Here is a 23,798-nt window from a genome sequence, read left to right as displayed (position 1 = left end):
TTGCACTTCTGGTTAGATGCTAACTGCATTTTGTTGCCTTGTACCTTACATGCAGGGGTTAAAGTGGGCCGGAACGGTCCGGAACTGCGTTCCGGCATGTCATATAAGTTAATAAATGAATAGAATCATTAAAATCAATGATAGAGCGATGGTAGGCTATAGTAAAAAAAATAAAAATGTTGCTATGCACTGTCAAATTGCAGCCAGCCTGGTGCTTCTTATCTGAAAGAGTCTTTACGCATCAAGTTATATCACGCCTTGGCCCCCGTCTTCACAAACAAACTTCCCGACGTGTGTTATGTTCTCAGTCACAGTTCTCCTGTCTGATTTGAGGGCATCGCCGGTTCAGCGCAAGTCGTGGTGTTTACAGATGCTGTTCTAGCCATAGCTAGTGGAAGATGCAGTGCAGTTAAAAGTCGTAGGTGAAGTAGGCTAATGTCAAATTTCCATAATTAAGACAGGGCAACAAACACAATTTAAAGAATGAGCAAGGCTCCAATTTAGATTATTATTTGCAGGGCAGTATGGCTCTTTTAATCAGCTAGTCAATGAGGAACTCACCACTTAAAACTATTCGTCAAAAAAAAAAAAAAAAAAAAAATTCATAAACTGGAATAATAAAAAAATCACAATAAATGAAAAACGAAATGAAACTAACAACAGTTACTGAAAATATTAATTAGCTAAAATCAATAAACGTTTCCATTATTAATAAGCTCTTTACTGTTGCGGAAATTCTGGCCTGTGGCAGTTTAGGGAAATGCCTGTTTGCGGGTGAAGTTGCATGATGATGTTATTGTAGGGAGGTATTGGGAGGAGCTTCACTGATTATGTGTTTGTTGTGGGAGGAGCTTCACTGACTATGTGTTTGTTGTGGGAGGAGCTTCACTAATGATGTGTTTGGTGTGGGAGAAGCTTCACTAATGATGTGGTTGTGGGAGGAGCTTCACTGATGATGTGGTTGTGGGACGAGCTTCACTAATGATGTGTTTGGTGTGGGAGAAGCTTCACTTATGATGTGGTTGTGGGAGAAGCTTCACTGATGATGTGGTTGTGGGAGGAGCTTCACTGATGATGTGGTTGTGGGAGGAGCTTCACTGATGATGTGGTTGTGGGAGGAGCTTCACTAATGATGTGGTTGTGGGAGGAGCTTCACTAATGATGTGTTTGGTGTGGGAGAAGGTGATCTACCAAAATCAAAAATATCAATTTGTTTTTACACTAATTGGAGGGTTGCCAACTCTCACGCATCTGGCGTGACACTCACAATTTCAGCATCAATCTCACGCTTAAGTCCAAGCATAAGTGTCACGCCAGATGCGTGAGAGTTGGCAACGCTGCTAATTGATTCCAGAATATATAAATGTGAATTCTTACAAATATAGAGTGGTGGGAAACCCGTTGAAAGCATAAACACAGAAATAAATACCAAATAGCCTAAGTCTGTTTACACCAATGACAGGAGATTTAAGTGGTAGTTTACAGGAGAGCTGAAGACATCAGAATGATAAATGAGGTAAAAACAGGAACTTTTGACATGAAATAAAGTCTTTTCAGCAGCTCTGTTGATATTGATGAGCTTCAGACTATCAACACTCATTCAACAAGACATTCAGATCATCAGCAGATCATCTCTCTTTATTTCATCAGCAGCTCATCTCTCTTTATAGTGTTTGCTGTTAGAAACTGATTATATGAGTCAGGATGTATGCTAAAAGCCAATTAAACTGCAATGCTGTTATACTGATTTGATGGTTTATTTAAAAGGGGACAGTGTAATTTCATAAAACACATGAATAAAAATGGTTTAAAAAGCCAGAATTAGCCAAAAGGGTATTTTTTCTTCTATAATCCCCTGGCCAAGATGTAAAAAGAGCATTACATTTTCAATTTTCAAAAGCAATAAATATTGTCATATTTTCTCACAATATGCATTGCATGGACAAAACAACAGCAAAACAAAAACAAACACTACTCATCTTCATCAACTACTACAACAGCATTTGTCTATGTGAATCTAAATATACAATCTAATCTAAACAATCTAAAAACAATCTAATTATTTTTTACTCAAATTCTGAGTTATGCATGTTGGGTAGTTTTGGTGTAACCCAGCTGTTGGGTTAGTGGGTGGCTGCTCGATCGTATCCCCTGAACACAACAACGATGAAAGGATGAAGTGTGGAGACAGCCACCAGTGGTCAAAATTTTATAGACAATAGAATATTGATTAACAGAAGTTCACAGTCAAGTCATGTTTGCACTACAAAAGAACCAATCCATTCCCATAATTAGTCCTTTAAGTGTGAATGGCTCATAGTTTGAAAAATTTAGATTGATGTGGGAAAAAATACATTGCAATCAGTTTGTTACTTTGTTTTATTAGTGTTCATTTATTTTATTAAACTGGATACTTTTTATATTCAATATTGTGTCATGAATTACTTTAGATAATAACAAAGGTTTATTGTTTGTTCGTTTGGCATATTATTAATTTGTATACCCTTTAAATTCGCTCACTGAAAGAACAGCAGCAGCAGTATGGTGTATCATTTATTTGAAACATTTGTATTTGGAAATTGTCTCTAATATATCAAAAAACTTGTTTTCTTGTGCCATGTTCTGTCTGAATACTCGATTCTGATTGGCTGGCAGGTGTTGATTAAATTTGTTTAACTGCACAGGTAGTTCCAGGTCAGTTTATCATGTTCTACATTAATGTGCTTCCTATAAACATTGGAAACCATAATCTAACATCTAACAAGTTGTGAATGACAAAAGTAAACAAACTTTTATCATTCCAATCAAATATTGCAGAACAAATATTATTAACATCTATTATGTGCATGCAAATGACCATGGCATAAGCAGGATAATTAGTGACTAGCTGTGCATTAAACAATTTTGAATGCACTTTGTGGAGGCAACCACCCTCCGCTGCACGCCTTCAGTACAACAGATCCTGCTGCTGGATTGCAAAAAAATTGTAACGCATCTCAGACGGATATCTGGATATTATCACATGTAGCAACAGTTGGCAAGATACAGTTAGCTTGACAATATTTATATACCAATAATAAATTGTTAGTGTATTTCCTTAATTGTTCTAGCACCGAAAGCAGAACAGTTAACATTAGAGTTTATTGATATGATGGTCTTTCATAATTTTGCCTCAGGGCTAATTACGGAGTTCAGACATTAATTCCTACAGAAAGAGAAGCAATTAAATATCAATTACAAATCTACATGACAGTATATCTTGCATCTGTGTTTTCTGAACATATCATAGAAGAATTACTTGTTTTAAAAGTAACAATGAATAACCAATTAAAATGATATCTTGGTGTCTCTTAAAGTGTTAGTCTCCTCTACAGCTTCCTGAACAAGAACAGTTTGTAAAAAGCTACTTTCCTTCATGAAAACTTAAGCAAACTACAGGTGATATGCGTTATAAGACAACTGAACATGAATTAAATGAAACTCATAAGAAAGCACAATGATATTATTCAAATCATGAAACAAACTGATATACAAGAAAAAAACTTTTTGACATTCTTTCGGGAGGAACTGCATCTTTTAGTTGATCTGAATATCAGGTGAATCTGCTGATTTTGAAGATGAATAAAATCCGGTTTCAGGCTCCCAAAATGCTTGATCTGTCTGGATGAATACAGCTAAATGCGTGTACGGGGCCTTATTTAATTGTTTTTTTGTAGGCTATGTCTGTGTAGAGCAGATGATTGATTGAAACACTTCCCAGATTCAGTGCAGTGATACGGTTTCGCTCCAGTGTGAATCCTCTCATGTGTGTTTTCAGATGTGATGACACACTGAATCTCTTGTTGCATTGTGGACACTTACGAAGTTTCTCTCCAGTGTGAATCCTCTGGTGAAGTTTTAAACAAATCACTGAAGTCTTTTTTTTTCACACTCAAAATCACATGTACTCTTTCACACCAGTATGCATTTTCTGATGTACTTTCAAATTTTGTAGACACAGAAAAAAAACTTGCCACACAAATAATTGTTTCTATTGTTTTAAATGATTAAACGTAAATGTAAATTACATAAATGTGGTTTCTCTTTTGTATGTACTTTCAGGTCCTGCTTCAGATCTGAAGCGCTCAAAAAATGTTTTTCTGCATTGATCACGAGCACAGTTTCTCTCCAGTGTGGATGTCCATGCGTTCCTTTACTCTTCCGATATTGATTACATGTGAATGATTTCTCTACAGTCTGAACTCTCATGTGATGCTCAAGACTTGTATTGCTTTTCAAACTCTTTTCACGGTGAAATGCAGAATAAATATTTCTGTTTGGTTTGAGAGGAATTCTAAAGTTTTTCTCCAGTTTTAACGTGATTTTTCTCCTTAACTTCACTTGATTCTTTAATCACCTCGTTTTCTTCAGTCAACTCTGAAAAAAAAAAAAAGGTTTTATTTTCAGAAATGTGAAGATAAAAATGAAACCTGATGTAACAGCGCAGGGCTCCAGTCTAATGCTTGGTACAGACCACAAGATAATCGGACTATTTGAGACCGATTATTCCCTTTCCAATAATGTAATTTTAAAAAAAAAAGTTTTTTAAACTTATATACTACTCTTACTAAATTTACCATATTTTAGAATTTCAATATATAAAGCAAATCATAGAAATGAATGAATAATAAGTGATTAAGTGCACCTTCACTGCCATCTACTAGGGATGTAACAATTCACTGAACTCACGATTCGGTTCTATTTACGATGTTGATTTAATGATTTGATTCACAATTTTTTTTTCTTTTTTAACAAAATTATATTTACGACAAATTCTGAATTAAATGTGCCCTTTTATTATTGCTTGGAGAAAATTTTGTACATTTCTTTGTGAAATTATAATATAGCTATAATAATATACAGGCCCGCTGCTGGCCAAATGGGTGCCCCAAGCAGGATTGTATTGTTGTAACCCCCTTCCTCAAATATGATAAAAAAATAAATAAATAGAGATGGAGGTACTGGGGCATGTTCTTCGTACGTCGCTAACTCAGTTAGCTGGATTTGAATGTTGACGATTTGGCGTGATCTTGGATCGTTTGGTTCTTCAAAGCTCATCCCGGAACTGCTGTCATAGCAACAGGTCCGTCAGCTTAAACCTGCTCGGGAGCAGCTTATTTCATGTAAACAGGATTGGATCGCTTCTTTTTAACCAGAACTGATACTCAAAATATGTCTGCTACCACCGCTACTTTATTACAAGAGTATCGTACTGATCCAGGGACAATAATTTAAAAGATTATTTTATTAAATTATATTAAAAATTATTTTAAAATAATATAAAGATGCTACTATAGACACAGCCAGTTTTACTCACTGAAATATTTATTTGTCATAAAAGTATTACTTCATAATTGTATTAGAGTCTTACACACATGCTATACAGATAATAGAGTTGTGCATTATTTTGAGTGATGCTATTATAAGAGTGGCTTGATGGAGCGCAGGAGATGCAGATAACATGATATTGACCCTTAAAAAAACTTTCATTAATGCTGTCATGTAACAAATCTGTCCAAATATAAAATTAAATTAATAGATAATTTCTACATTGAAATAAAAATGTAAAGACTGCACAACTATTATAAATTGCAATCCAAATAATTGGGAATCATGAAAAAAATTCTAATAAAATAAAAAAAATATATATATTATCTGTTTCGTGTATCTATTATAAAATTTATGTAGTTTTGTTTGTTTGGCTGTTTCCTTATAAAAGTCCAGAAATTTGTCAAGTTTTTCGTCAGGTGTCGTTTTAAATTATATAACGTCATTACATTGCCGTCTTGCCACCAGCCAATCGCTGCACTGCTGATCATGGTTTCGAGTATCGATACATATCCCCTTTTAAGCCAACACATGAACGCGCAATTATCTCCGATAACTCAATCCAGCGATACTAATCATACACAACAGGTGCGTTCGAAGAACCCAATTAGCCGGATAATGATTAGCACGATGATATCATCTTGGAGGTGTCATTTGATCTCGGATGTAATAAGCGATGTACGAAGAATGGACCCCTGGTCTGCTCATCTCTAATGACTGTAAATTTAATCCCTTACCATCTTTAGGTATCAACGGCTCCTTTGAGCCTCATTCAGTTACTGTTACCTACCCTCTTAAAATACATTATGCAGTTGTCTATCAACTCCCAGGACCACTAAGTAACTTTTTAGATGAATTAGATGTGCTGCTCTCAAACTTTCCTGAGTATGGTACTCCCCTAGTTATGCTTGGTGATTTCAACATCCACCTAGATAAATCTCTGTATGCTGATTTCCACACTCTGCTTGCCTTGATACTTATCCTGCTTGATCTGTACGCTGCTTTTGACACCGTTAACCACCAGATCCTCCTATCAACCCTATTGGCAAAGGGTATCTCAGGAACAATACTTCAGTGGTTTGAGTCTTACCTATCAGATAGGTCATTCAAAGTATCTTGGAGAGGTGAGGTGTCCAAGTCACAGCATCTAACTACTGGGGTGCCTCAGGGTCAGACCACTTCTCTTCTCTGTCTACATGGAATCATTAGGTTCTGTCATTCAGAAACGTGGCTTTTCATACCACAGCTATGCTGATGACCCTCAAATCTACCTCTCATTCCATCCTGATTATCCGACGGTAGCTACTCGCATCTCAGCTTCTCGCATCTCATGTCTTGCTTGATGATGGACCACCACCTTAAACTCAACCTCGCCAAGACAGAAATGTTTGTGGTTCCAGCTAACCCATCATTTCATCACAATTTCACCATCAAGTTAGGCACATCAATCATAACTCCTTCAAAAAGAGCCAGGAGCCTTGGCGTTATGATTAATGATCAGGTGTCCAATCCTGCAGATTTGCTTTATTCAACATCAAGAAGATCAGGAGCTTTCTTTCGGATCATGCTGCACAACTCCTTGTTCAAGCTCTTGTTCTGTCCAGGCTGGACTACTGCAGTGCTCTCTTAGCAGGTCTTCCAGCCAGTTCTATCAAACCTTTACAAATTAATCCAGAACGCGGCAGCAAGATTAACTTTTAATGAGCCGAAAAGAATACACGCTACACCTCAACATACCTCACATTCAAGGCATTGATGTTTGCCTACAAAATTACCACTGTCTCTGCTACCACTTACCTAAAAGTATTACTTCGGACTTATGTGCCCTCTAGAAGCTTGCATTCTGCAAGTGAACATCGCTTGATTGTGCCATCCCAAAGAAGCAGAAAGTCACGTTTACTGACTTTTAAATTAAATGTTCCCTCCAGGTGGAATGACCTCCCCAACTTAATCTGAGCAGCTGAGTCCTTAGCCATCCTCAAGAATCAACTTACTCTTCCATCTTTATTTGACCCTCTAACTTTAACACTCATTATAACTATACAAATCTAAATACCTTTTTAATCTTTTTGTATTCTATTTTTACATTTATTATGCAATTGTGTGTGTGTGTTTGTGTATATTTACATATATTAATTAATTAAAATAATAATTAATTATCGGACGCATTAATTATCAGACGATATTTATCGCGCACCCCTAACAGCTATCAGTGTGAATTTGTTCTATATGAATAGTGTGTGATTATTGAGGGGAGCGTGATTTCACCAAGTATAATGTGTTCCTGGATCAACATCCTTGTTGATGTTGGAACAAAGTTCCAATCAACCAATCAAAACTAAGATATAACTTTTCAGGAAATATCAGGTTCAGGTGCTTCTACACTCTTGTTAATCAGCTATAATTTCTCATTGATTTTAGGAATAAATTATGGGTTGGGTTAGGCTTAGGGGTAGGGATTGGGTTAAGTCTATGTTTTTGGACAATAATGTTGATCAGGAACATATCTTACTTGGCAAAATCACTGCGACTGACTATTCACTTTTTATGGTGTATCAGTGTGATTACCATCTGTTTAATTGGCCATCAACATGTGATTATTGGTTATATGAGTATCAGTGTATCATGTAATGTAATTGACCTACACACTTAATTATTATTTATTATTATTTCTTATTACTCAAATGATTCTTATTGTATTTTTCTAGAGCTCAAAGAAATCATTTGTACAAGATTTAAGTTTCTGTCTACTGTTTCAAAACTGAAAAACTATGCAGTGTTATGTTTAATGACTAAAATAGTTTGTAGAACCTTTCAATACATTTGGTAAATATTTTCCCTAAAAGGGGTGGGGTTTCTAGACAGTCTCAGAAAAATGGTCGCAGGGATCATTTTTCATGGCATCTTCTTCAGATTTTCAATAGAAACTCATGAAACGTGAGTTTAAAAACATCAGTTAATTAATTAAAAACAATAATATGTTTTGACAGTTATTTGGAGAGGAACTCCATCTTTGATTTGATCAGAATTTCAGCTGAATCTTGAATACTTACTATGATTGTTTTTTGTATGTCTGTGTAGAGCAGTTGAACATTTGAAACACTTCCCACATTCAGTGCAGTGATACGGTTTCTCTCCAGTGTGGTTCCTCTCATGTCTTTTCAGATTTGATGAATGACTGAATCTCTTGTCACAGTGTGAACACTTGTAGGGTTTCTCTCCAGTGTGGATCCTCTCGTGCAGTTTTAAACACTTTTCTCTAGTAAAAGTCTTTTTACACTCAAAGCACATGTACTCTCTCACAGCACTATGTATTTTCTGATGTTCTTTCAAAGTTGAAAAACGTGAAAAACTCTTTCCACACAAACTACATGAATGTGGCTTCTCCTTTGTATGAACCTTCAGGTGCTGCTTCAGGTCTGAAGCTCTTAAAAATCTCTTGCTGCATTGATCACATGAGTGCTGCTTCTCTCCAGTGTGGGTGTTCATGTGTCTCTTAAGGTTTGCTGAGTGTGAGAAACTCTTCCCGCACTGATCACAAGTGTACAGTTTCTCATCAGTATGAACTCTCACGTGAATCTCAAGACTACATTTGCTAATTAAACTCTTTCCACATTGATTACATGTGTATAGTTTCTTTTCTGTATGAAGTCTCATATGTCTTATAAGGATTCCTCTCCGTGCAAAACTCTTCCCGCATTGATCACAAGTGTACAGTTTCTCACCAGTATGAACTCTCATGTGACGATCAAGACTATATTTAGATTTCAAACTATTTCCACATTGATTACATGTGTACAGTTTCTCTCCTGTATGAATTCTCATATGTCTTATAAGGATTCCTCTTCGTGCAAAACTCTTCCCGCACTGATCACAAGTATACGGTTTCTCTCCAGTGTGAATCCTCTCATGTGTTTTCAGTCTTGATGAAGCACTGAATCTCTTGTCACAGTGTGAACACTTGTAAGGTTTCTCTCCAGTGTGAATTCTCATGTGAACATTAAGACTATTTTTTTTTGTGAAACTCTTTCCACACTGATTACAGGTGGCTCTTCTTTTCTTTAAATTTTTCTGTTTGGTTTGAGAGCAACTCGAAGGGTTTTCTCCAGTTTTGAAATGATCTTTCTCCTCATCTTTATTCAATTCTTCATGCTCCTCACTTTCTTCAAGAAACTCTAAAATAAAAGAACAGAAATGTTCAAGTACATAAAGTCAACCCTAGTCTAACAGACAATTTCTATTCAAAATTTTGCTCCTTTTGATGCAATTTTCAAAACCTTACCTTCCTGAAACTTTTCATGAACGAAGTACATTGATCTTCAATATATAATTTTTAAAACATTATAGACACAAATCAGGTTTCCACAAGGAGAACTATAAAATATATTTGATCAACTACACAATTATTTAACATACATTTTGTTGAAAAAAGTGTAACTTATTTGCTGCTCCATCTATTTTAATCAACCTCTCTAAAGATTGTTTCTGTTACAACAAACAAAATCTAAAACTGCAGCAGATGTGTTCTTGATGTTTTCAAATAAGCTAGTTGCTAGGTTTGGGCGATATGGTCATTTTTCAAATCATCATATCGTCAGCACGTGAGATCGATGATAGACGATTTTATCGTGCATGGGTGGAGCAAGAGAGAGACTCTTTGTTCTTGTCATAGCAGATCTATTGGGTGTTTTAAACCGTGCAGCTGCGTGAGAGAGAGACCCTATGGAATCACCAATAATATAAAAATACACTTTCCAACATACTGATAAACTAACATTAAATATAAAAATACTGTATTTAAAATAGCTAGTTCATAGTTGGATGCAACTGTCATCTCACCGTCCTGTGACAAATTTGCCGCATCTGCACACGGAGGAAGTTATCAGTCAAAATTATCTGCAAAATCAGTCAATGGTGAAAATCCACAGTTGATTTCATTTTAAGTAATTATGGACCTAAACGAACACATTAAATATAAAGTATTCAAAACAGGTAAGTTGATATATTTGGAGTAAAGTTTAAATGCATCAGTAATACTCAGAGGTGTAGTGGTAAAAAAAGAGGTGGTTAAACTATAAATTCTGGGTGACCACATCGTGGTCACGGTAAGGTGAGCCACTGCCTACCGGTGTATGTGTATCCTGATGACATCGCTATAGGCTATCATTTGATATTACTACCAAGGGTATCACTGGTTGTTCCCTCATATAGTTCACACAATCACTATTCAATTCATACATTAATCTAAGTTCTTGTTAAAGAGACTCCAGAAGGAATGAGGTTGAAGTTGAAGAATAAGGTTGAAATCTATAAAGTTTACTAAATGATAAAACAGAGAGAACAACTTTTTAAAAAGAGGAATAGAGAGGGAGGCTTATATCCAGGGGTTCCAATGCAATGCACTTGTACGTAATGATTAGGGATTTGGGATTATTTTAATAGTCAATTAATCTGTTGAATATTTTCTCAATTAATCAGTTAGTTGTTTGGTCTATATTTTGTCAGAAAAATGTGGATCGGTGTTTCCCCAAAAGCCCAGGAATGGTCCTCAAATTTCAAACTCAAAGTTGACTGTCACAGAGGAGAGAAGACACTAGAACATATTCACATTTAACAAGCTGGAATCAAATATTTTTTTACTTTTGTCTTTCATATATTTTAGCAATGACACCTACTGCAATGACACAGACAGTTTAATTGCAGAAGGACATCCTTTTGATCACGTGGTTCACTTGAGATGATTGACAGTTTTACAAACTAATGATATCGCACTGATGTCATAGCTGACGCAAATCATTAAGAGGAGAGTAATCGTTAGCTCTCTTAGCTGTTTTAGCTCTTCAGATCGCATAAATCAGTGTAAAATAAATAGAAATGTTATTCTGTATGACAAAATATTTTACAAACATGTCATAAAATTATTATCTCTTCAAACGTGTGCCTATAGCCCTGGCAGATCGTGGATATTGTATGTATATGAACACAAATAAACCGGAGATGAGATGAATGGCTGCTGTATGAGTGATGATTTCTATTCAAAATAAGGAACGTTATTAATATTATTATTATTAATTGCTGGATATCCATTTTTGAATCTAGATGCAGTCTGTTGAGTGTCGTTCATTTTGAACGAATCTTTAATATGACTCAGGACTATCGAGTTGTCTCAGAGAGTGATTCGTTCATTTTGTGTTGACTGCACATGCGCATTACACAACATATGGGTTCTGAATCGACAGGTGAGGTCTTTTATTCTTCCTGTCAGTCCCATAGAGACGGGAAGAGAAAAGATTAGTTAATTTTGCTGAACGAGACTCAAAGATCCGAGTCAGTAAAATGATCTGAACTTCCCACTACTACTGGCAATACCGCAATTGGTGAACACTGACAAGTTGTAGCGCAATATGAAATACTTCATCTTTAACAACAAACAACCTATGAAACTAATAATGAACAATATGAAACTAAAACTACATAAGCTTAATTTAAAATGTCATAGGAACTGTAGGCTATTTAGAGGTGGATAAACTCAATTTAGAGGTGGATAAACGTTTTTTTTGGAGGTGGGTAAACGCTATTTCCGAATTTTGGGGGGTGCGTAAACGGCATTTACGTGCGTTTAGCCTCCACTACATCCCTGGTAATACTGCACTCCGGACCGCTCCTCATGACGAGACTGACGCACTGCCACAGAAACAAGAATGAGATGCAGTCTAACATAACTGTGACATTAAACTCAGTAAGTGAGGGCTCTTTAAAAAATTGCAAATATATAGGCCATTCAGATTACTTGTTAAAATGCAATGAAATACCTTATATCCGCAGACAAGTCAAAGCGTTACAACTTCTTCACCGACTACAGGCTCTAATCCTCTTTTGTGTGTGTGTGTGTCTGTGAAATGTGGTGCTGAAGTGAAATAGCTGGGCAGTTTGATAGCCGAATTACAATAGGCTGCCTAATAAAAAAAAAATAAAAAAAAAGTTATTATCCTAATTTAATACATTAATAGGAGAATGAGCGGAATATAGTCTTGACTATCAACAGAGACATCTGCTTACATCTATATATTTGACTATTTTCGATACATGATACTATCGTCTATCGGCACAACCCGAGTCATATGATGTGATTTAATTTTTTTCCTTTTTCTTTGGAGTGTTAGAAACTCTTGGTGTATAAAGAAGATCTGTAAAGTTGCGAAACCTAAAGTCTCAAATCCAAAGAGATATTCTTTATATAAGTTAAGATTCATCCACACCCCCCTGAAATGGCTCTTTTTAAACACGCCCACACATCTACCTCACAATGTGGGAAGATTTGCATAATGCCGCCCAAATGTTCACTAAAAAGAAATAAGGCATAACTTTTATTCTTGTTGCTACCATGTCGTGGAGACGCTGTGTGTTTCGTTGTGAAAGCGTAACTACTTTGAAGTGGAGTCCAGCCCAGGGTCGTCACATTTGGTTGCCGGTAACCAGTGTTGGGGAGTAACTAGTTACATGTAATGGCGTTACGTAATTTAATTACAAAATAAATGTAACTGTAATCAGTTACAGTTACTAAGAAAAAAAAAATGTAATTAAATTACAGTTACTTATGACAATTTTAACGATTACAAAGAGGATTACATTTGAATATTTACTCACATCCACATTTAGCTTATTTCTTTCCCAAATTGCACTCAGACATACAGCGAATAATCTCGGCGATGCGGAAAATACAGACTGGTTCGTAGATTTGAGTCATAAAAATGGAATTCAGCCTAACGCGGACGGAACATGCCACATTTTGGACGACTAAATCAAAATTAGGTCATTACACTTGAATCAAAATGGGATATGGGAGTGTGAATATTAAGCCGCAAAATGTCAATCTATGAATCCTGCACGTTCTGCATGTCTGTGGAAATCAAGCGCTGACTGGCCACCGGGAGAATAGGGACAATTCCCGGTGGACTGGAAGACGATACGCCCCAAATTTTAATATTTTTGTTGGATAATTGCACGCCAAATGTACTAAAGCTATCATTTCCAAATACGCTATTCGATAATTAAATCTCTGATAAATCATGAATCGGTTAGTAGTAACTGGCAATGTTTGGGCTTGCGCACTCTCCGCACTTCCGCCGAACGGTTTGGGATTATTAGCAAGGTGTGGGATTATTTTGAATTAGAAAGAAACTGAAAAGTTGTGTGTAAACTGTGTTATTTTAAATTAGCTTACAATAACTCTACTGGAGCGGTGCATAATCATATTCATTACATCACGTAGACATCTAGCTTAGAGTCTAGCCAAAGCCAGCTAATGTCAATCACTACAGCCTGTCGCAGTAAGTGACGATTTTGTTCTCTTTGATGCGTTGGATGGAAACAGTGCTTGTTCACAAATGTTTTATGTTATATTCCAATTTTGCGCTTAAGTTAAATTCGCAACTTTGGATGGAAACCGTTACCGCCTCAGGTCCTGTTTTTCTTTTTGGTTGTTTTGTTTTTAGATGATATTGATTACATGATGAAGTATGTTTTTAAAAGCCATTTTAACGCTATTTCTTGATAAAGTTCCCTATTGTTTTTGTCATTTGTGTTTTAATATGTTGGCTAAAGTTAAATGAAGATGAAGAATTCTGTCAGGCTATTGACAGATTTTTCCGTCTTCTGCATTTTCCCAGCTGATTTTAATAAATAAGAATTGGCTGACGTTGAGTGAATTTTGTCAGATACAAAATTTCCGTTAAAACGTTAGTTGTGGCGCACATCCCTATTGTCTACAGCAACATTTTTGTCGTTTATCACTCTTTTTTCTGTTTCCGAGCACTTTTCATATTCTTTATCCTGGCAGAAGCACTTTTGTTTCAATCTATAAGAATAATCATCCTATGTTATAGTTTAAAGTTAAATATATTAATATTAATAAGGTGAGACTGAGAGTCTTATGTTTATTTGACAGTGATTTCAGATTTCTTGTTTGTATGAAGGCTAAATACAAATAAAAGGTGACCCTTTATTTATTTGGGCCATGTGTTTTCTAAAATGTTATATAGTTTTATAGTTTTCATAGACGTGGAAAATTCATTTTTCATTCATTCATTTTTGGCCAAATCATCCAGCCCTATTTTAAATAGTCTTAGATTTAGGCCGTTTCTCAAACGGAAGGCTGCATCCTCCGGAGGTTGCATTTATAGGCTCCATACATCATTACGAAGATTTTTATTTAGACTAGATATAAAGGTTAGTCAAGATAAACTTTATGTTGGCTTGAGAAAGCTTACAGCAATTGTTAAAAGCGTGACGTTTTAAAATTTAGATAGATTAGATAGATGTTGATAATGTTTCTAGCATGATTAGCAAGTTCAGCTCAACTAAATTGTATTTATATGGCACATTTAAAAACAACCTTGGTTGACCAAAGTACTTAATGTCTGGAAAAAATAAAAAGTCACACATACACAAGACAAATACAGTAAAAACATCACAATGTCTCAGTTCAGCTCTAAATAAAAGCCAAGGAAGACCGGTGTGTCTCAAGTAGGGGTGTCACGATTCTCCAAATCCTCGATTCAATTGCATTTTCGATTCTAAGGTCACGGTTCGATTCGATTCTCGATTTTTACATTTATTCTGCGCGAGGATGTGGGGAATGAGCATGCGCGCGCGAGGGTTTTATTGCGCACAGAGTAAATGTCACGCGCGCGAGAGAGTTTGAAATGAGCTCGCGGGCTCCCGTTTTATTCGAATCCGATTCAGTTTTCCTCTTGCGGAAGCCATATAGCGCGCGCGCCAGCATCAGTTGAATGCTCGGTTATTTTTGTCATTGATTTGCCGTCATACAACATGGGGGCATGGCAGCATCGATGATTCCATTTTTTTATTCGAAGTTCGAGACTGTGACTTAATTTCGATCGATTTCGTGACACCCCTAGTCTCAAGTAATGACTTATAATTCCAACAGTCTGAACAGTTCTCATAAGTACAGGTAAACTATTCCACAAATTAGGCCACACCACTGAAAAAGCTTGGTCACCTTTTAGTTGACTGATCCAAACCAAAATATTAAGAGTTACAGTAGTCTAGTCTAGATGTTATAAAAGCATGAATTACACTTTCAAACTCATTCCACGGCAGGTAGGGCTTTGACTTAAGCCAACAGTCTCAGTTAAAAGAACTTGGCTTTTACAACAGAACTAATCTGTTTTTCAAATTTAAAAGCACTGTCAAAAACCAAAGGAAGATTCTACGTAAATGGATGAACAAACAAACCTAAATTACCAAGTGCATCTACACAAGCACTTAAATCCCCAGGACAACCAAACACAACAATCTCGGCCCTATTTTCATTAAGACAAAGAAAGTTCTGATCCAATCCATATTTTTTAATCTCTCAGGCAAGTAATGACAGAAATGAAGCTTTGTAATTTGTTTTGACAGGCAAATCAATTTGTACATCATCCGCATAACAGTGGAAGGAGATATTGTGCTTTCTAAAAATATACACCAAGGGCAGCATATACAAAGAAAACAATAAAGTAGAGCCCGACCGATATATCGGCCGGCCGATATTATCGGCCGATATGAGCTAATTGCATTTAAATCGGCATCGGCGTTTATAACGGCCGATGAAACATGAAAAAACAGAGTCTCATGCTTCACTCATGTTATGAGTGTTGCATAGTTTGCCCACCAGAGGGCGGTCTGCAGCTCCAGAGTTGCAACAGCGCCAGAAATCCACAAAGAAGAAAGCGATCAGCCAAGCCACCCAGGTGAGTCTGTCGTTCGTCATGTGAAATGATTGTAGATTTAGTTCATACACTGTATATAAAAACGGTGTGGTAGTTCTAGCTAACGGTCCTATCATTATCACTTCTAAATATTCTGCAACATCACTTACAGCCGCTCATGCATTGCTATATTAGATTAGCCACAAAGCTAATACCATGTTTATTAGTGGAAGAGCGCGAACGTTAATAAGAGGTCAAACTATAACGTTAGCATTAAAATTATTCTTATTCTATTGCGGTGTGTTTCCCACATAATGACCGCGTAATGGTCCTTTCACACAGGACGCGGTATGCTGGGTTCAGCGTTGCCCTTCAGATACAACGCGATTTGCACTGCGCTATGGCGTTGGCGGAGTTTTAATAGTCTGTTGTTCCTCCTTTCGGTCAGCAGCAAACATGTATCTGTCCCGTTGTAAGAAGCGAGCGATAGCGCTAGTCCAGCTGATGATAATTAAGAGAGAAGCAAGGAAGAGAAGGCTACCCTCAGGTCCAGAGCACAATTTGGTGAATTCAGGCTGGTTATGTTACTCTAACGCTAATATAGCTTCCTTTTTAGCAGGCCCCTTAAATGCTTGCTATTAACTTGTTTGAAGGTGGTGCTTCTCAAAATTGACAGCGGTGTGTTCATGACACTAACGTTAACCATTCAACTTCGAATTGATTCCGTAATCTTCCGGTAACAGTAGGCTAACTTTACGTTCGCCAGCGCATGACGATGTTTTGATTCAGACTGCACAAAGAGAAGAGGAGAAGATCTACGGGTCCATTGTGAATATGTCTGTGAGAGCAAATGTAGTGTAGTTACAGTAACTACAGTAGGTGCGTAAGAAATGATTAAACCAGAGGGGACATGTAAATAAATGTGAGCTGAACACGCGCTTTTTTTTTTTTACATATTGTTTCAAAGCAGCTTTACAGACATAACAGGAAAATGTTGAAATAATATAGTTAAATATAAGTAGGTAATACCTATTGCTTGACAAATAAAAAAAATATATAAATTTCTCATTTTTGCCTATGTAGGAGATCCCTGTTTATTATTATTATAATTCTAATGATGACATGAGTAATGATACATGGTGATATTATTAATACACATGGTTATTCTTTCTCTGTCTCTCTTTCTGCCCTACAGATACCTGAAAAAGGTGAATGCTGTAGCAGCAAAGTGTGGGACTACTTCTGCAAATACTTTAACTTTAGTATTATAATTTATTTACAGTACACACACAGACTGTTAAAACCAGCTTCAGCTGGAAGAAAGCAAAAGTGTTAAATGTTTAAAACCAGACTGTTTTTTGATCATTAAAAAATATATACTTTTGATGTGCAATTGTTTAGTCATTGAGACCGTAATCTAAGGCTTTTTTTTTTTTTACATAAATCCCTTCTGGAAAATGGTTTATACAGCCCACATACATAGAACAGGTAGATATTTTGCTATTCAATGTTGTGTAAGTGCAGTTTATAGGAAATGGGTCTAATATCCAGTTTACTTTCAAAATCAAAATATCGGCTTATAAATCGGCTATTTTCGAGTTAATATCGGCATCGGCATCGGCCCCCAAAAATCCATATCGGTCGGGCTCTACAATAAAGGGCCCAATACTGATCCTTGTGGGACACCACAAAAAAAGAGGGCCAGTAGATGACGAAAATTCACCAAGGTGAACAGAAAAACTGTCTGTCAAATTTGATTGTAACCATTTAAAGGGCTATGTCCTTAATGCTCAAGTCTACACTGTTCAAGTCTAGATAAAAGAATAGAGTGGTTGACCGTATCAATGGCAACAGTCAGGGGAGTTTAGATATAGGTCTAAAATTTTACAAAATGGAACGATCCAAGTTATTATATTTTAGTAGTGGGTTCAACAACGGCATGTTTAAACTGGTACGCACCCTGAGCTGGGAGATGTATTAACCAAAGATGCAACGCTTGGCCCAACAATGTCAAAGACATCTGTATAGCATATTTTTAATAGCACAACAAGATACGATATATGCGATATCGTATATATCTTATCTTGTTGTGCTATTAAAAATATAAAATACAGTGCAGCACGAAGCTTTCACAATGTACGCATCCGCTGTGCAGAATGATGCGCTTGAAGCTACACGGCGTCATGTCATATATGTGCAACAGTTATTGACCATTTCTTTTAACAGTTTTAAATTTCAGTTACTGTGCATACTAAAAACAATTTAGTCTTTTTTACGCCCTTGTTCTCACAGACACCCTGTAGCAAGTAACAAAACAACATTAAAGCTGTTAAAGTCCTATTTGCAAATTCATAGACATGTATTTATCAATCAAGTATAATAATGGGAACACAGAACGATCTTAGAGAGCTTTACTGAGCTGACTGTCGTAACCCAACGAGACTAGTGTTTAAAGGCTGACTGACAAGACACAGTAGAGAAAAGAGTTCATGTTAACTTTAATGTAAGGGCTTAAATATCAATTTGTAGCTCACATTAAGCCAGGGGTTCTAAATTACAGTCCTCGCAGGGAAACAGGGGAATCTGTTCAAGTTTACCTCAGGTTGGAACATTCATTCACAGATTTGAGCTGTGCAATGTCTTCAAACACTGATAAGTGTGACATCATACACCTCTGTAAATAAATAATTTAAACTCACATCTCGCACACTTCAGTGCTCTTTGAATGAAACATATACTTTCCCTATAATGGTGGAATGTCCTGTGATGTCCACTTCGCAGGGCACTTATGTTCGAATAGAACAAAAGTCTGAAGAATAATTTGTACAATAACAATCACAAAAAAAAATAATAATAATAATGTCTATCATTATTTACTCACTTTCACGTTGTCCCCAAGAATGTGTGTGACCAAAGAGTTGATGGTCCACATTAAATTTGATAGTGGCAAAAATACTCTCGAAGTCGCTGTCGACCAGCAACTGTTTTGGTGGTATAAAACTAAAACTATGGCAGAACTGACAGGGAGCTGACATAATTTTCATTTTTGGGTGAACCATTTAACGTTAATGAAACAACAAAACACAAAGAGAAAAATCACTCACTGATCTTGACTGAAAAAATTTAATACAGTTGCTTTAGGAATCAGTTTACATAGTGTTTTATTTTTAAATGCTGCTAAATAAATCTATCCTTGAAAATAAAGCACTTTTTGCTTGTTTTTGTATGTGTAGTTTTAATGCATATCTTTGTCATTCTTTTATTTTTTGTTATTAAAAAATGAGAACAAAGATTTTTATCTTCACCCTCTTTGGCCTTAATATCTGCCTTTATTATTTTTTGTTACCTTCAAATTAGAGCCCGACCGATATGGATTTTTGGGGGCCGATGCCGATGCCGATATTAACTTGAAAAGAGCCGATTTATAAGCCGATATTTTGATTTTGAAAATAAACTGGATATTAGACCCATTTCCTATAAGCTGCACTTACATAACATTCAATGGCAAAATATCTGCCTGTTCTATGTATGTGGGCTGTATAAACCATTTTCCAGAAGGGATTTATGTAAAAAAAAGCCTTAGATTACGGTCTCAATCACTAAACAATTGCACATCAAAAGTATATATTTTTTTAACGATCAAAAAACAGTCTGATTTTAAACATTTAACACTTTTACTTTCTTCCAGTTGAAGCTGATTTTAACAGTCTGTGTGTGTACTGTAAATAAATTATAATACTAAAGTTAAAGTATTTGCAGAAGTAGTCCCACACTTTTGCTGCTACATCATTCACCTTTTTCAGCCATCTGTAGGGCAGAAAGAGAGACATAGAAAGAATAAGCATGTGTATTAATAATATCACCATGTATCATTACTCATGTCATCATTAGAATTATAATAATAATAAACAGGGATCTCCTACATAGGCAAAAATGAGAAATATATATATATATATTTTTATTTGTCAAGCAATAGGTATTAACCTCCTTATATTTAACAATATTATTTCAACATTTTCCTGTTATGTCTGTAAAGCTGCTTTGAAACAATATGTAAGAAAAAAAAAGAAAAGAAAAAAGCGCTTGTTCAGCTCACATTTATTTACATGTCCCCTCTGATTTAATCATTTCTGACGCACCTACTGTAGTTACTGTAACTACACTATATTTGCTCTCACAGACACATTCACAACGGACCCGTATATCTTCTCCTCTTCTCTTTGTGCAGTCTGAATCAAAATGGTTAACGTTAGTGCCATGAACACACCGCTGTCAATTTTGAGAAGAACCACCTTCAAACAAGTTAATAGCAAGCATTTAAGGGGCCTGCTAAAAAGGAAGCTATATTAGCGTTAGAGTAACGTAACCAGCCTGAATTCACCAAATTGTTCCCTGGGCCTGAGGGTAGCCTCTTCTTCCTTGCTTCTCTCTTAATTCTCATCAGCAGGACTAGCGCTATCGCTCGCTTCTTACAACGGGACAGATACATGTTTGCTGCTGACCGAAAGGAGGAACCACAGACTATGAAAGAGCTCCCGCTAAAAGTTTTTAAAACTCCGCCTACTCCATAGAGCAGAGCAGGGCAAATCGCGTTGTATCTGAAGGGCAACGCTAAACCCAGCGGCCAAGCGCTGTGCATACCGCGTCCTGTGTGAAAGGCCCATTACGCGGTCATTATGTGGGAAACACATCGCAATAGAATAAGCACTAAACGCTAACTTTATAGTTCGACCTCTTATTAACGTTCGCGCTCTTCCACTGATAAACATGGTATTAGCTTTGTGGCTAATCTAATATAGCAATGCATTAGCTGCTGTAAGTGATGTTACAGAATATTTAGAAGTGATAATGATAGGACCGTTAACTAGAACTACCACACCGTTTTTATATACAGTGTATGAACTAAATCTACAATCATTTCACATGACGAACGACAGACTCACCTGGGTGGCTTGGCTGATCGCTTTCTTCTTTGTGGATTTCTGGCGCTGTTGCAACTCTGGAGCTGCAGACCGCCCTCTGGTGGGCAAACTATGCAACACTCATAACATGAGTGAAGAATATGAGACTGTTTCTCATGTTTCATCGGCCGTTATAAACGCCGATGCCGATTTAAATGCAATTAGCTCATATCGGCCGATAATATCGGCCGGCCGATATATCGGTCGGGCTCTACTTCAAATACTTTATCTTTATAATAGGGAAATTAGTTTGTCTGTAATGCTCAGACAACTTGCAAAATAGTAAAACCAACATGACAAAGACCTGTGCTAAAATTGTGAATCGTGAGATTTCAAAAAAAAAAAAAAAAAATTGTGCTGATATTTTATTCATATCGCCCACTCCTAGTTTGCATAGGTTAGAAATGGCAAACAGATGTGAAGTTTGAGTCTAATAGGCTTCAGTGTGTTTAGATTTGAATTTTCTCAAGCCAACCTAAATATTAACAGTTGTAAATGTCACAATGGAACTAAATAAAGAAATGCGATGCAAATAGAAAAAAAAAAACATCAACTGCAAACTAAGAAAACAACGTCATCAATTTGACAAATGCGTTGCAAATACTTAACACAGCCAAACAAAGAAACACGCTGCTAATAAACTTCTTTATTTGGCCGAGAGTATTTACAACACCTGCTATCAAACTGATGAAGATGTTTTCTTGATTTGCTGGTGCTTTTTTATTTGCATGCATTTTCTGAAGTTGCAGCACGTTTCACAACCTTCTTTGATCAGATTTTCTTAGGGTGCCAATAATTCTGACCATCTCTCTCTCCCTCAAAAAAAACTGCTCTATGTTTAACATCATAAAAAATTATTTGCATTTTGCAAAACTGAGTGGAATAATTACAAAGGGATTTCTAGGCATTCCTTTTCTTTTCTTTTACATCTGATGTGTTCAATTTACTTTGCTAACTTTAAAAAAAGTTAGCTACATTTTTCGTTTTTTCCCCCAGTATTTTCCACTGCGATTGTTTTTTTGGATTTGATTCTCAGTTCCATTAAATTTCAAGCTTTTCTTTGTTCATTCCATCTTTTATAGGCAAACAGTCAAACATTAAAGATGAATGAAGAATAAACACTAACCTCCTTGTTCCTCCGGTTTTATTCCCAAGGATTCTGGCTCCCCGTGTTTTATTCTCCAGGTTTCTGGTTCCTCTTGTTTTATTCCCCTGGTTTCTGGCTCCTCTTGTTTTATTCTCCAGGTTTCTGGTTCCTCTTGTTTTATTCTCCAGGTTTCTGGCTCCTCTTGTTTTATTCTCCAGGTTTCTGGTTCCTCTTGTTTTATTCCCCTGGTTTCTGGCTCCTCTTGTTTTATTCCCCTGGTTTCTGGCTCCTCTTGTTTTATTCTCCAGGTTTCTGGTTCCTCTTGTTTTATTCTCCAGGTTTCTGGTTCCCCGTGTTTTATTCTCAGTGTTTCTGGTTCACTCGTGTTCTCTTCACTCTCCTCTTTAACAAACAGCATCTTTACAGCAGCAGATCTCAGTTCAGATGATTCTACTTCTCCAGATATTCCTGTTTGCTTCAAAACTTAACCACGACTGTGAAGATGAGAATACTACAGGCATTTACTTTTCAAAAAACCAAAAACTATATTTTTCTATTTACATAAACAACATTTCTAAGCTCTTGTATTAAAACAGCACCACAACCAAATAAAACAGAGAGCATGGTCATACCAGAGACTAATTCTTCTTCGTCTGAGGTTTAATGATGTTTGGCAAACAAACGCATGTGTTTAGCGCCACCCGCTGGACTGGAGAGTGAAGCGACGAGAGGAGGGAAATAATACTGTGAAAATGACTTTGCACAGTCTAAAGACGGTTTCAACGGCAATGAACGCTACTACAAGAAATACAGTGATATTAAAACACCAACACCTCGTTTTGTCACGTGCAGTATATGTGCTCATCTTTATTCAAAGTTGCAGCATGTAAATGAAAATTAAGATCAATGAAAACACGATAGTGATGAGATGCAGCCTTATAAAAAAAATGTACTGAATCCAAAATATAAAAGTTTAGTATGGAAAAGTTTGTTCATTTTTCATCCATTTTGAGTTTGCTGGTATAATAATTGCTTTTCCTAGGTAAACTTGACATTTTGGTATAATATATGTACAAGAAGATTGTTCAAAGGACATTATGACATAAATTAAAAGCAAATAACATTTTGAACCTTAAAACAAGTAACACTACATATCTATAGTCTAATCTGAAGGGTGAACTCAAAAAACATAAATTATACAACAAGGTCATTTTTTAGAATAAGAATCCACTGTAAAAAAAAAAAAAAAAAAAAAAATGCTTTTTTTCTTTTTCAAAATGATTTCACCATCATATGGACCAAAATTATTGTGTCATAACCAATAATTATAACATAAATAATAATAAGTACTATGCACCCATTTGTAAGGAAGGTTGTAAATTAACTAATTACTCTAGCCAAAGCAGTGCATGCTGGTTATAAATTCTGTCCGACTTGAGCATAGACAGTAAAAGAAATGGACACAGCGACCCCATTGGATTCAAAAGAGACAATTAGATGAACGCACTTCCTGGGGGTCAAGCGTACTGCAGACTCAAACTGAGCTTGATGACGTAGATGTCACGTGAGCAACTTGTCTGACAATTTTAATTCTTCTAATAGCTGTGCCAAGAGAAATCTGAATCACCCACCGAATCTTACAGAGAAGGCGAGACTGAACAGGAGCAC

General features: G+C 36.3%; 1 protein-coding gene across 1 annotated transcript; it reads right to left on the bottom strand.

The window, feature by feature from the left end:
• Positions 1-2,365: 2,365 nt before the first annotated feature.
• LOC127952169 (zinc finger protein 501-like) lies at positions 2,366-22,759 on the bottom strand. The gene is made up of 3 exons (XM_052550535.1): positions 22,170-22,759; positions 8,421-9,542; positions 2,366-4,416 (listed from the first exon to the last, which is right to left on the bottom strand). Exons 1-3 carry the CDS (start codon positions 22,546-22,548, stop codon positions 4,334-4,336), a joined length of 1,584 nt encoding a protein of 527 aa, XP_052406495.1. The 5' UTR covers positions 22,549-22,759; the 3' UTR covers positions 2,366-4,333.
• Positions 22,760-23,798: the final 1,039 nt, after the last annotated feature.

Source organism: Carassius gibelio, chromosome B3, assembly GCF_023724105.1.
Source record: "Carassius gibelio isolate Cgi1373 ecotype wild population from Czech Republic chromosome B3, carGib1.2-hapl.c, whole genome shotgun sequence".
Lineage (NCBI taxonomy): Eukaryota > Metazoa > Chordata > Actinopteri > Cypriniformes > Cyprinidae > Carassius > Carassius gibelio.
The sequence above is the reverse complement of the archived record's forward strand: the minus strand, read 5'-3'. Positions and strand labels throughout refer to the sequence as shown.

Excerpts from the sequence above, each read along its gene's own strand:
- LOC127952169 (XM_052550535.1), bottom strand. The coding sequence starts at position 22,548 with ATGCTGTTTGTTAAAGAGGAGAGTGAAGAGAACACGAGTGAACCAGAA. Across the intron at positions 9,543-22,169 it reads AAAACCGGAGGAACAAGGAG|AGTTTCTTGAAGAAAGTGAG; the intron begins GTTAGTGTTTAT and ends CTTTTATTTTAG. Across the intron at positions 4,417-8,420 it reads ACATACAAAAAACAATCATA|AGTTGACTGAAGAAAACGAG; the intron begins GTAAGTATTCAA and ends TTTTTTTTTCAG.